This window comes from Paramormyrops kingsleyae, chromosome 16 (assembly GCF_048594095.1).
Source record: "Paramormyrops kingsleyae isolate MSU_618 chromosome 16, PKINGS_0.4, whole genome shotgun sequence".
NCBI lineage: Eukaryota > Metazoa > Chordata > Actinopteri > Osteoglossiformes > Mormyridae > Paramormyrops > Paramormyrops kingsleyae.
Genome location: NC_132812.1, coordinates 25,828,121 through 25,842,743, shown reverse-complemented (window position 1 = coordinate 25,842,743; position 14,623 = coordinate 25,828,121). Strand labels below are relative to the sequence as shown.

The 14,623-nt window shown below is 44.6% G+C and overlaps 1 protein-coding gene across 3 annotated transcripts in view; it reads left to right on the top strand.

Annotated features, from left to right (window-relative positions):
* LOC111852231 (zinc finger protein Helios-like) overlaps positions 1 to 14,341 on the top strand; it is a 30,864-nt gene extending 16,523 nt beyond the window's left edge. For all 3 annotated transcript variants that reach the window (XM_023827885.2, XM_023827883.2, XM_023827884.2), the window contains 4 exons: positions 1,589 to 1,756; positions 7,441 to 7,578; positions 7,939 to 8,070; positions 10,224 to 14,341. In XM_023827885.2, coding sequence (XP_023683653.1) covers positions 1,589 to 1,756; positions 7,441 to 7,578; positions 7,939 to 8,070; positions 10,224 to 10,987 — 1,202 coding nt within the window. In that variant the 3' untranslated portion in view covers positions 10,988 to 14,341. The remainder of the gene's footprint in view (positions 1 to 1,588; positions 1,757 to 7,440; positions 7,579 to 7,938; positions 8,071 to 10,223) is intronic.
* Positions 14,342 to 14,623: the final 282 nt, after the last annotated feature.

Below are 14,623 nucleotides of genomic sequence, written 5' to 3'. Positions count from 1 at the left end.
TTTGTTATCTGAGTACTTGCCTTTACAAATGGCAAAGCCGGGGACTGTTGGCCATAGCAACACATGGGTTAATAAAGCTTCGTCGGTAATGACGACCGTAGGGTTTTCACTAGGTGATTCTTTTTCGAAACCCTCGCTTGAAATGGGTGTGGAAAGGGTTGCTATTTTTGCGTAAGTGTTTAAAGCCCTGGAATCCTTGTGTAAGTAAATATCCCAGGAATCTCCCACAACCTGTTCCCTGCCCCAAACTGACATTGCCACCTCTGGCCCAAGCTGTAAGAGCGGCAGGCTTCTATTTCAGATTTCCGAACTGCTGAGGCGGGGGGTGGGGGTTCAAAATTCAGCCAGCTTCATTCTCAAGCTCACCGTATATCCAGAATCTGGATAAAATTATTATTATTATTATTATTATTATTATTATTATTCTATTTAATGATGTTTGCATCTTTGTACGATTAAAGTTACCTGACACTAGGCACTATGCTCGTCAGCTAGGACCCAGCAGGCCACTTCTTAGGTGCCTTGCCCCCACGACCTGGTGTGTCGCTCTGGATTCGTGAGGTGTTTGTGGTGAGACCACCCGCTGATGGGGCAGAGAGCTCCGTTTTTCCTCAGAATGGACGTGAAACCTCCCTGAAGCCCCACACCACACGCTCAAGCCCCATTCTCGCTAGCTAGCTTATTCAGCGCCCCCGCTGGTGTAGAATGTGTCAAGTGAACATCTGTACCATACACACACACAGAGGGTATTTTTAGAGTAAACCAATTATACAGGCCCTCTGCTTTAAGGATACCTTTAACGCTCCCTTAACTGGTGCGATTCTGGTTGTACGCAGCCGGGTCTGAAACCGGCTCTATGCCCCATTTTCTGAACTGGGATCTAGTGCCAGTTCCAAACAGAAATCCAATCTGAGCTTCAGGATCCTTATTAATTTGGTCCTCAAAGCATATGATGGGGGCCTGTGAGTGTTTTCAGTGGGCTAAACCCCTGTGCCCGTGATCAGAAGATCACCAGTTCGACCCCCGGCCTCAGCAGAGCAGTCACGTGTCTTTGGGGCCTTGACCAAGGCCCTGGAGCAGCCCACCCCCAGCTCCAGGGGTGCTCCACGTTGGCCGGCTCTGTGCTGTGAACCCCAAACTGTGGAAGCAAGATGGGGGAGGCGAAGAGGAGAACTCCAGTGTACCTGCATCCATACTTATGAAATAGGGAAAGGATTTATCATTTACCAAGAAGGTTGAATGGTGCGATTGCTGCACAGTGTTATTTATGCTCAGCAGTTACTCATAGATGTAGGCAGGTTCATTGTTGATCTGCAGGCAATATGCCTTCCCAGCACAGTTTGGTTCATTGTGACTCACATATAATTTTACTATTACAGCTCTTTAATTTTGAGTTTATGAATGGTGGAAAAAAATAATTTACTTAGGAGTAAAACTGGACCCCCCCTTCCTAAATAATATTCGATTTGGATGTTCATCAAAGTTTTCTGCAGATCACTGCTTTATTCCGGGTTTGATAACAGATGTTGCTTGTGGGTGGCTCATCCTTAACCCCCCCCCCCCCCCCTCACACTCCATGTCCCTACAGGTGACAGACCCTTCCAGTGTGGCCAGTGTGGTGTGTCCTTCACGCAGAAGGGGAACCTTCTGCGTCACATCAAGCTGCACACCGGCGAGAAGCCCTTCAAATGTCCCTTCTGTAGCTACGCATGCCGCCGCCGCGATGCCCTGACAGGCCACCTGCGTACGCACTCTGGTGAGTCCCTTGTCATCGATTCACTCGCCCACCGCCGCCATCGGCCATTCTCACCCGCTGCCGCCATCACCTACTTGCAAGCTCACTCGCTCCCCCTCACACCCTATTTTCACGGCTCGCATGATCTCAGGCTCTCTCACCCTCGAGTCCGCCCCCCCCCCCCATCACACAGGCCTCATTCCCACCCTCCCTCAGCCCGGGGGCCTGTGCGGTCAGAGCCTGACGATGTGAGAGCCACAGCTGCACGGTCCTGCTTGAGCCAATCGCGGTCACAGCCTCTTTTTTAAAAAAATTATCGGAGTGCGGCAGACTCCACGACGGTCCCGTTTGGAGAAACTGGGCCCCAGGGCCGTCCTGCTCGCTAACCCACTTTCACGCCATCGCCTCGCTCAGGATATGGGTCAGGCGGTGCGAGCATCGTCCGTGGGCCCATTCCTCGGAAGCGGTTGCCCCGGGTCGGTTCCTGGAAGCAAACGTGAGGGAGCAGCACCATAAATGCCAAGCTTACTGGTCGCTGATTGCCGCCCAGCTGAGCAGGGCGACTGCTCTCTCTCTTTTTTTTTTTTTCCGTCTGTCTCGTGACATTTATCCTCCCTTACATTTCCTGCTTCAGCAGGCACTAGCCCAAAGTCAGGCGGGTGAAGTCATTTATGTGCTTTTTTTCTGCATTTAAAATGGGTCAGAAACTACAAGGAAATCAAGCCACACTAGCTATTTTACTTTAGCGTGATTTTATTTGTTTTTGTTTATAAATTGGCGTTTGCCATTGTGGTACTTGTGGTTTTTTTGCGTTTTTTTGTCTTGTGCGTTTGGATATATGCTGACTGAATATAACCATGGCCTGCACCTACAGTAGCACTTGTATTTTTGGACACATTAAGATTTGCTTCTTCGCAGAAATGCATCACAGACCCCCGTATTAATGTGTCCAAAAAAATCTTGTTAGTTCAAAATTGTTGAAAAATCTGATATTTGCAGCCAGTTTGTCTCGGCAGTGATGGGATGAATGAGGCATCAGCAGTCAAATTGTGGTTTTGTGTTTTTTGTTTGTTCATTTTCCGCTCCTTGAATAATCGGAGTGAAAGAATTTCTTCTTGTTGAATATTTGCAAAGCCTCTACCCACTCTGCAACTCTGTCCTCTGCTTGCTATGCTGTCTGGGGGTCCTGCCATAATGCAGAAAGCTGTGGTGCACCAACGGCTTCACCTGCCCAGTTAGTGCTGGTGCCACTGTTATAGGTTCAGTGGTTTCCACTGGGGACTCCAGCCGGCGTACATCCCAGATGCCTTTCATGTTAAGTTTTGGTCGTTTGCACAAAGAAGCGCAATGCAGCCTTTCTTGACAGCCAGTGGCCTTTGTTGCGTACTCAAAGAAATCCTTCAAGTTAGTCGAGGTCTTGCATTGATTTCGGAAGGGGTTTTTTGTTTTATCGATGTTTAATCTTCAACCCAGGAATCCGTGTTAGCTTTTCTTTAAGTCGTAATTTGACTAGATTTTTTTTCTCCCACCATTTCAATACTTTTTCAACCAACTGATTAGTAACCCAATTTCTGAGGAATTACAGGATTCAAATACTGAAAGTTGGATACTGTACATCTATAACTGTCTTTTTGAACAGAGGAAACCAACCCAATCAAGTTTATTCAACTTTTATATTATAATAAAAATATATATAATTTAATATATTATAATAATATATATATCAACTGGATACGTTTAGTCACTTATTGTTGTATTATCATACAAACCAGTTGCTAAAGAGGTTAGCTGGAGCTAAACCTAACACGGGATCTCCACTCAAAAACTCTGTTGACTAGCGCAACAGACTACCCCCCCCCCCCCCCACTTCCGCCAGCGTTCCTTTGTGTACTTTTCCCCCCTCCTGTTTAAGGAAAACCAGAATGTCGGGACACCCCTGGCCCATCCGGCTTGCTTGCACAATCGTCGCCGCGTACCGATGGCCCCCGCCTGCACACCCACACACCCACACGTGCCGCTTTGGCCCCCGCCTGCTCCACGTGGGGTGGTGTGACATCCCGCCCAGCCTGGAGGCCAGTCTGCCGGGGGCGGACAGGACACAGCTGGGAGAAACTCCGCTGCCACTTACAGTGATCGGATCGATCAGAGGCCTTGGGCCGCTCGCAGTTTTCTTCGCACTGCAGAAGGCCTTTCTTTTTTTTTATTAGTTTTGTGGTGTACATTTTCATTGCAGGAAACACTGGAGATTGTCTGTCTGAAGTGAGGTGGCACAGATCTGAGAACAGGTTCTGTTTTTGATCGGTTGCTGAGGGCTGAAGCTGCTCAGCTCAGGCCCGCGAGGAGCTGAGAGCTGGCAGCCGATTGGCTCGAAGTCATATGGAGATGGATGTGAGAGTCGCATGACGGGTACATGCCAGGATGGAGGGGGAAGAGCAGAGAGCTGTAGGCAGAAGTGTTGAAAAACAAGCGTGATGCAGTTTTATGGTCAATTGCAGTGGCACAATGTTTCCCAGAAGCGACATGTGATATAATGTTGATATAAATACAGTGTGTATATGGACTTCCTCCCAGTCCATGTGTGAACCGATTCCAAGCAGCAGTGGACGGGGCGGTGGCTGCATGAAAGCAAACCTTGACGCTTTCATTCGTGAGCTGACAACTTTTACCCAAAGTGACTTTCGCAGTTTCACCTGTTACCTGGATTTTTCAGTTGTGGAATTCAGGAATGAGTCTTGCGTAGGTTCCAGCCCAAACCTACTGGCTGACACCTGAAGTTATGTGCCTTTCCTTTGCAAGGACGGCGCCCCTTTACCGATGTGTCTACAGTGTGAGGTTCCTCAAGGCCAGTTCATCTTGTGTCATCTCACAAGCCTTGATAGTTTTATTGGCAAAGCCAGGAATTCGGATTTTTCAAGTGGTTGTATTTGGAGGGTAACATCTGTATGGGGGGGTGGGGGGGGGAAGGTTAGTGCAAAGGGGCAGTCTGTCTTCTACGGGAGAGTACCAACATCCTCTCACATGAGCTGTGAAATTTCCTTATCAAACAGCAAGTTCCCTTACCTTTTTACTCATTCGTACTAGATAGTGCATGATCTGGATGACGGAAAAGCTTAACAGCTTAACGTGTTTTGTTGTATAGATTAGTGGAAGCCTGAAACAAGTCAGCAAATTATTAACTCTAATCCCCGTATATATTATCCCATCACTAAAATGTAATTGTGTGTGTGTACCTTATATTGTGGGGACCAATTTTATAAAAATCAGTGACTGCAATCAAAAAATTTTAAATGAAGTCCTGTATTTTGTTTGGTTATTTATGGTTAAGGTTTGGACGGGTAGGGGTTAGGGTTTTACCCATAGAAATGAATGAATGGTCCCCACAAAGATGAGTAGACGTGTGCATGCGCGCGCATCCAAATTCTAATAGCCAAAAGAGAAATCCCCACTGTAGCATTTACTGAATAATGTTAAGCAGTGTAAGGACTGCATGCGCTGATATCAAAGCACCTTATCAATGAACTGCAATCTGTGTAGGTGCCTGTGTGCGTGTGTGTGTGACCGCCTGTCCATGCGACAGAGGGTGTGTCCCATGCCTTGGATGGCAGTTACCAGCTGCGCTGGCTGCGATCAGTGGAGCAGACAGTTCGTTTCATGCGACGGCCGCAGCACCTCCCACTATACGCTGAAAACGAAGAGTGCCGTCCCTTGACCGTTACAACAATATTCAGAGCCATCCAGTCACCTCATTACACTGAAGGCATCACAGATTGAAACTCTGAACACCACACTGCTTCTCTGCACAGGTTACTACATTCTGTGATCCCCTTTGTGTGTGTAATTCAGTACAGAAAAACTCCTAAACTCTACCGCTAGCAGAGAGTAATGCGCAGAGTAAAGCAGAGAGTAACGTGCAGAGTAATGCACAGCATTACTTCTCCATCTAACCCAAGAAGCTTGGTAAATATGCCTTGTACACTAGTTAGTTTTACATAAAGCCCTGAAATTGTGTTTGTTGGAGAATTTATGGTAAATACCACTATTTATAGATTTATTTAAACTATTTGAACCTTTCATGTTGTCATTTTAGCAATCTGATATATGAAGTACTCAGGTTATTCGTAAAAATAACAAATGAAGTAAATTTAAGAACATTTTGATACTTATTAGATACTTTAGATACTTATCCATAAATATTAGCAGTGAGGGATAGATGACATATGAACAAATGTCACCATTATTGTCAGATGAAAACATGCTAGAAACTTTTTGCTGACCTAGTAGCTGTTTTTTTTTTTCTTTTTAAAAAAAAAAAAGAATTAAAAAAAAAAAATGCAGGAGCCAAGTGAAACCACAAAAGTCCATGTTCAATATATAACATCCCGCTACTAATAACCCATATTGTGTTCAGAGAGATATGTGGGTATTGGTACAGGCAGAATGAGAATCTAGAATCTACTTGCCATATTTTTATTACATTAATATTCCTTTTGTCATCAAAACTCTGTCACCTCGAAAGTTTTTAAAACCCTGTCGTCATCTGTTTTGAGAGGTTGCATGACAAATTTCGAGAAGAAAAACCCACAGTAATCCCGTAATAAAGTAATAATGAGAGGGACTATTTTCAGTCTGTTCTCATGACAGTATTAGCAGATCATCAGATTTAGTTACTGGTGGGACTGGCCCTCCCCATATACGCCTTACGGATTGCTTTGCTCTCTTAGCAGTATTTAAAAAAAAAAAAAAGTGTTGATTTTTGATCTAGCTCTGATTATGTGACGATCATGGTGGTCCTCAATTTTCCTGGCTGAAGATGAAAATGGCATTAACTTCTTGGTGACCTCTCTGGGGTTTGTCCATAGTCTGCACTCATCACTTGCTGCTTCTTGGTGATGAAGTTGCTTTCACTTCCTCTGCTTCCAGGACACCTAGATGTCAGCCCCAAATGATTTTTTTTTTTGTTTTTATTTCTTTTGAAACTTTTCGCTGCTCGTCCGTCTCTACGGGACAACACGCAGCTGGTCCAGCCTGCCCACTTGCCCCCTCTCTGTGACACATGCCTAACTCAGCCCCCGGACCTGCCCGCCACGCCCCATCTCAGCCAGCCTCGGCCTCCCACTAGAACGGCCCACTGAAATGCGGGTGGCGGTTTCTCTTGCTTGCGTATCTGGTGGCCCCGTTCTGGGAGCTCCGAGTGGAAATGAAAGGGTGAATCAGTGGAAAAGTGGCAGCGGCGCCCCCTCTGTTGAGCGCGCTGATGGTTTTTCCACCTTTATTACAGCTCTCGCCCTCAGCAGGTAGGGTTGATCCGTAGGCTTCACGCTGTAGTAGTGAACTCCAGGCGACCAAAGTAGGCTTTTCTGTGAGTAACAGAAACCTCTTAAGGTGGAGCCTGCCACCCACATCTTCTGGGTTTGTTTGGCAGTAGGTGAGGACCAGACCTCGAGCAGTTCGCAACGCGCTGCCCTGCTTCCTGCGTCCCCCTTCGACTCGAGTGCTTATTCATGATTCTTCCTGCCACCTTCTCCAGTCCCGCTTCTCTTTGCACTGTGGCCGGTTGACGTAGCACTGGAGCGGAGGGGGAGGGGATGGTGCATTAATGCTGACTCGGGTCTACCGTGCTTTCGCGTAATGGTTCATCTCTAACGGGCCGTTTTGTGTGTGTGTGTGTGTGTGTGTGTGTGTGTCGCCTTTTTGTTCTTTTGCAGTGGGTAAACCGCATAAGTGTAACTATTGTGGGCGGAGCTACAAGCAGCGAGCGTCATTGGAAGAACACAAGGAGCGCTGTCACAACTACCTACAGGGCATGAGCATGGACCCCTCCTCCAACTTGGGACCCCACCAAGGTAACAAGACCATGGCTGCTAAACAAAACAACCCAGGTGCAGCTGCAAATAAAATTCACTTAACGTGGACCAGACCTGCCTTTAAGGTCATGCTACTTGCAGTTTATTTGCGGGGACAGATCCGCGTTTAAGCGTCTGATGTGGGGTTCTGTGGTCAGGTTTCTCCCTGAGCCAAAGGCATTGTGTGACGTCTAATATAATCTTGCCTTTTGAATTAAATGAAAAATCAGCGCCAGCTGGAGACTGTTGAAGTTTCAGGATGGAATGAACGTAGTAAAGAGTAAAGGCCAGGCGTGTCGATTTCTCCAGCTTTCTGCCGCTCGTCTCTCACATGCCCCCCCTGCTACCCCACCCTCCCAGGGGATGTCCGGAGTGACCCCAAGCTCTTAATGGACCCCCACCCGATGGTGGCATTCGACAGGCCCCCAGTGATCGAGAGGCTCCAGGGCAACGTAGGCAAGAGGAAGAGTACCACACCACAGAAGTTTGTGGGTAGGTATCATGGTAGGCCTGCTGGAAGGACCCTGTGATCCGCAGAGCACAGCTCTGCTTCTTCCTACAGTTTTGCTATGTAGTTAATGTGAGCTAGGAAGGTGGAATCATCTTTAGAGGCCAGCTAGCCTGTAAGGCATCTGCAAAACAAGGAACGGGAGCTCACCATTAAACTTCTGGGGCAGCCCAAACAGTAATGACCACGATTATAATTCAAACTGATACTACATAATGCATCATTTTAAAGCACTAAATGTGTTATTGATTTAAAAAAAAGTCTGAAGCACATCTTGAGGTTGTTTGTCTTTCACAGGTTTCTGGTGAGTGAATAGGCATTTTTGGCAGGAAAATATGAGAGTTCTTTGTACCTTTGTGCCACAGAAATAGGTTTATAATGCCTCGTATGGTAAACCGCACCATTGTCTCATTAAGTCAGCAAAGTCTGTCAGTCACACCTTATAGCATGGACAGATGTTCTCACACTATGGCTGAAACTCATTTATGGAAGTGGATGCTTCCATGTCTTTTATTTTTATGCATGTTCCGAGGCATTTTTTTGCAGAGGTTTGACTTTTTCAAGTATGGTATCTTAAGAAATGTCCTTTTTTGATAATGTTGCCATATAGAAGTTCTAGGAAGCTTCCAGACTTATTGGCCATGCACATTTGCGTGAAGGTGGTTCTGTTTTTCAGAAAGGCTACTTGTATCAGTTGTATTTCAGTCGCATCACTCTACCAATGATCCTGTTACATACAATGTGGTTAATCTTCCTGAGGCAAATGTCTTTAAATATTTTTATTAGCATTTAGTTATTGATTATGTTATATTGTATTATATTGTCAGGATCATTCATAACGAAATTGAGTTTATTGGTATTACAATTTTTCTTGAGGATTATGATTTCACTGAGTGTATTTTAACTTTTATCAAAAACAATTTTTTTTCAAACAAGTGATGAATCTTTTAGACGGACATAAAAATTCCGCAGTTCAAATGTTTTGCTGTCTAATGACATCAAATTAAAGTAATAAGGCTTTTTGTCTTAGTGAATTTTTACTCTGCTGAAATAGTCATATGCTACCCTTTTACATAAATGTGAAGTATGGTTCTGAGGTTAACAGGTGACTTTTTGATTAGTTAATAGAGGAATATCCCAAAGAACATAATAAATTAGTTCACAGTTGATCCACATACATTCTATTTTCTCTTTTAAAAAATGCAGTTATTTTAAATCACAGCTTCTTAAAGCAATTGTTTTTGTGTTTCTGTAGAGACTGTTTGGTAACGCGGATGAAGTACTACACCAAAAATTTCCTATAGTACTTTCAAGAGTGTGTAACTTCTGTCTTTCTGCTTACAATGTCTGTTCTGGGCTTGGGTTTTGGAAACAGAAAGGAAATGATCTCTTGTAGTTGGCACATCATGATTGATAGGACAGAACCTTCTGCAATTCGCCATATCAGTCAAGATCTCTTGGGGATGACTGGTATATACCCGAAATGCCCCAAACTGATAGTGTAAAAAAAATCAGTTGACTGAAATAACTCACCATCCACTTTTTGTGTAAATGTAGGCAAGTCATATTTTTTTAAGAAAATCACATAAAATATTTTTATTGACACTTTATTTCTCTGTAGTGAGAATAGTGTGTCATGGCTGTGTCACATGGAGGGTGAAAAAAAAATTGAACAAGGCAAGAAAGTGTTTTTTCACTTTGTGGTTTGGTACACCTGAATTGTCGCCACGTCTTTTATCGAGACGTAGGCAAAAACACTCACCGCATCCCTGTTTTGCAGGGGTTAAACACTCTGCGCAGTGTGTAGCGCTCGCGTGGGGCTTTCCGTGATTAAAGACCTGTACCAATCGCAAACACGGACCTGGAAAGGTTGCACAGGCAAACCTGGACCGCTAAGTGCCTTCCGGGCCTCAAAGCAGACTGTGTAGACATTCTTTCTGTAAATCGAGATATCATCTTTAATTCTTTTTCATATATATATATATTTTTTTTTACTTTAAAAAAAATTGCACTGGCAGTTATGGTAAATGTTAGCTGCGTAGATCATGGGGCTACGCACTTCCAGCTGAGTATGCAAACAGCCTTAATGCCCGTCTTCTGGGGCATTGCCTGTTCAGTGTTCCATCTCTCCCCACAGGTGAGAAGCAGATGCGCTACAGTTACCCTGAGCTTGGCTACGAAATGGGCCTGAAGGAGGTGGAGGTCATGCAGGGCCATGTGATGGATCAGGCCATCAGCAACGCCATCTCCTACCTAGGGGCCGACTCGCTGCGGCCCCTGGTGCACCCCCCGCCGCTGGCCATGGCTGAGGGCATGCCCATGGTGGCCCCACTCTTCTACCCCATGGGGCCTCGCATCGAGCGGCCCAGTAGCCGCGAGGCCCCGCCCCCGCCACCCCCTCCTGCCGATTTGTCTTCATCTCCCAATGGGCCCCTCTGCCTCACACGCCGCAGGGTGCCCCTGGCAGCCCGGGAGGAATCGCCCAGTAACAGCTGCTTGGACTCGGCTGACTCGGAGCGCAGCAGCCCGCAGGACAGGCCAGGGGGTCTCCTGAGCCATGCCCCCTGCCCCAGGTCCAGCCCCTCCTGCCGTAAGGATGATGGCCGAGGGGCAGAGCCGCGAGGCCCAGAACCAGCTGAGGCGCCGCAGGCCGGCATGGCCGCGTTTAGTCGCACTATGTCTAGGGAGGCTTACCGTGTCTTCACCCGCGATGGCCAAGAAGTACGGGCCTTCCGCTGCGAGCACTGTCGGGTTCTCTTCCTGGACCACGTCATGTACACCATCCACATGGGTTGCCATGGCTACAGAGACCCACTGGAGTGCAACATATGTGGCTGCCGTAGCCAGGACCGCTACGAATTCTCCTCACATATTATCCGCGGAGAGCACACCTTCCACTAGGGGGGAACCCTTGCTCGTGTCCAGCAGGTCTCCCTGGCGGAGACCATGCTAGTTATCCGCGCCTTGGACACACCTGTATGATACAGGCTATGTTACATGAACCAAATACACATAATCTTGGGTCCAAAAGGACAGTAATCTGTTTCCCATGTGTAGCCATTTGAGATTGTATGACTGGAATAATTGAAGTGAGTTGTGGTGCGTTGTACTGGTATGATTCACAACCCCTTTCTGAGCACTGTTGTCTTTTGTTGTATTTGAAGTTTTAATTTTAGCGAAGCAGCTATTCATGGGGACTCTTCCGTAAATACCCGTGAACTCCTCTCTCCAGGACAGGCTCTGCATGTGCTGCCATTACTGACCAGTTTACATCTAGTGGAGCTTCCGGATCATTCCTGCATTGGCCTTCCATATTTCATTGCCATCCACTTGCACCCTTAGACGGTTCGCTGAAATATTACAAGGTCATGCCCTTTGAGACAAAACAATGAAGTGTACTTAGAGTTTCGCTATTGCCGTTCCAAAACAATTTATTCCCCTCAGTGTGGAACCAAACCTTCCTTCGTGTCGTGCTGTGATTAGGCCTTACAAGTGCCCAAGGAAGTGATATAGTCATTTCCTGTGTACACCAGCAAAGTCAATCTCTACTGTCTGTTTTCTATAATGTTTTGTTAGTTTATCTGTGACATTATGTATTACCCACTGGGATAGTAGTGCCTAAAGTCAAATGGCGAATGTAAGCGCTATAAACCAGCACTTTTCACAGCCTTCATGGCGTGATATGGATTTAGAAACCTTTCGCACATCTGTTTATGTGTCACAAAAGCTGAAACAGTGCCACGCCACAACGTCGAAAACAGAAATCTCTGTCCAACTTACATCTTCAACCTGGTTCTCTCAGCACCTACTGTAAGAGTGAGATTCTCTGTAACCGGTCTTGCAGGCCAGCTTCCTTGTCTATCTGTGCAGTGTAAACACCCTGCCATCTTGTGCTGAACATATTTCAGACATCTAGTAATTCTTGCAGTTAATATTTCTTCAGTTGATTTATGTTGGCCCAATGGTTCCAATGTAACGATCATGTTTTTTTTTTTTTTTTTTCCCTTCCCTCATGTGACATTTGCTGTTGGGTTGTAAGCCAGTGGTTGATCGGCTACTTTTGTTAGGCAATCACATGCCAGTTTTGCAGAATTCTCATGCATTGTCCCAGTGCTTGTCCATTTTGAAGGAATCACTGAGAATACCTCAGGTGAGATCCCCAACGATCGCACGGCTCGGGGGATATTCACTTACTAGTGCTGTAGCCGTTGGAGATCGCCGTAGCCTTTATCCTCCCCTGTGAATCATCTGAAATGGTGGACCGATAGATGAAGTATTATGATTCCATTGTGCCAACAGCCAGATTCATTCTGCTTCTTAAGTGGCAAACTCATATCCAGGTCAAATCGTCCGGGATTCCTTACCTAACCCTATTTATCTGCTTTACTTTTCCTCAGCCATTTTCGCCAAAGATGTTTTTTTTCAGGGTTTAACTGGATTTTCTCTTGTTGCATGTTCTGGAAGTATATTACAGAAACTAAAAGTTCTGTATTTAAGATATTTTAGCATAATGGGAAGTTATATATCTTGGGGTCTGAAGCAGTTTTTTTGTGATAAGTTAAGGCCTTATTAAATTTTTATTTATTTTTCTTTTTTCTTATAGGATGGTGTGAAGTATATTTTTTGGGTTGTTCGTAATTATAATAGCGTATTATTAAAACATAAGACTGTTTGCACAGTCTGTTTGCTGAGCCTATATAACTGCTTATTGAGAAGCGAAAAGGTTGTGTTTTTTTGTTACCAATGTGCTTTTTCTTTTGTAAAATGCTCCCGAGTTTGCCCGGTGCAATCAGTGAAGTAATAGTTTTGTACCACATGAGAATGTGTGACTCAAGCAGGTTTCCACAAGAACTCCGAAAATGCAGCACAAACACTGGGGCTTCAGCTGTTTAATGTCTGTGGTTATTGTTTCGTCCCTGTAAAGATACCTAGACCTTTGTGCCTCCCGGGTTCAGCGTAGACTATGGAGGTAGCTGATCCTCACCGTTCTCTGCTGCTTGAAGGAAGACCTCCAATGTGTGCGTGAAAATGGTCGCCACTCGACATGAGCGGATATCATTCGTTCTTTTTACTGGGCAGCTTTTTTCTGGCATATTTTATTTATTTTTTTCGTTCAGATTTTTTTTCTTTAGATGTAGTAATGAGCCACAGAATGAAACAAAAAAAAATGCCTACAGTTCAAATGAAATTCAGAGTCTATCTGGAAAGAGTTTGTATTTCGTTAAGGTCGATTTGCTTTATGTTGAGATATTCCATAGATTTTTTTTTCTCTCAAGTTTTTAGCTGGTAGGTCTGCATGTGTAATGCAGTAGACATCCATATTTAAGGGAGCAGCAATGGTGTGTATATGTGAAATACCAAGACATCATATCGCAGGTTAGACTCCTGAAGCCTTTGCAGTGAGGGGCACCCGTTTGCTACCAGCACCCCCCCCCCCTACCATGAGCCACTTATAGTCTTTCACAATACAGTTTGAAAATTCATGTTCATGTCGCATGACTCAAAAATAATGGAGACCAAGAAAATGAAGTGAGCCCATTGAAATCCAGATGTGCGTTTTTAATGACAAGTGACAATTAAGGGTTTTGTCCAAATAGGTACAAATTCACTTGCAAGAAAAATGATTAAATAGACATAGCGAAGGACATTAGCCAAGGGCTTACAATATATTCATTTTTTATTTTTAAATCCCGAAGTAGACAGGTTGCTAAAGAAGTGACTGTGTTGTCCTGTCCAGTTAGAAGTCTAATGTGTTTGTAAACTTGTGAAATCCCTGTTCACATTGAAAACGAGGAATTTGAACGTTTTGTGTAAATATGTGTGCCGAATTTGATGAACACAAAAACGTGTTCTTATTTTAAGTCTTGAAAGTTGATTATACTTGAAGAGGAACCCTAGCACGGGATTTAAGAGAGCATTTAACTTTAAGTGCAATGGACGAATCTTTTTAAAAAATAAAGTGTAAATAATTTTTCAAAAAGAAAAAAAAATGGATTTTAACTACTGCTGAATGGAAAACTGGCAAAGGAAATTTGCAGTGTATTTTTGTAAAATACATAATATATGAATTGTATACATTTTGTACTGAATATGATGGCTTTATACTGTTCTAACTTTGGCTCAGAGTTCAGTGGAAATAAATATAGGGATCTCAGGTACTTTTGTCTGCAGTGTATTTCTCAATTTACTGCTGAAATATTTGTAATAAAAAAATAAAGATGTGCTAAAGAAAATAAAACTTAACTTTAAAAATTATTTGTGGTTTGGCACACACAAGCTACACCCAAAGCCCAGTAAAACCTTTCAGAACTTTACCGCCTTATGTTGTACCATGTGCATTGTGTTGCGCCTTGTTTCAGATGAATTGCAAATAAATTTTCTCAGTGTTAAAAATCAAAGTCAGGTCAGTAATTCTGCTCTTTTAAAGCACATGCTCTTCAAGTGCACGTCGTAGAAACAAGTATGCCTGCACACGTGCCTTTGAGTGTGACAGACAGTGATGACGTTTGCGCACTTGTCAAGCCTCATCAGGCTGAT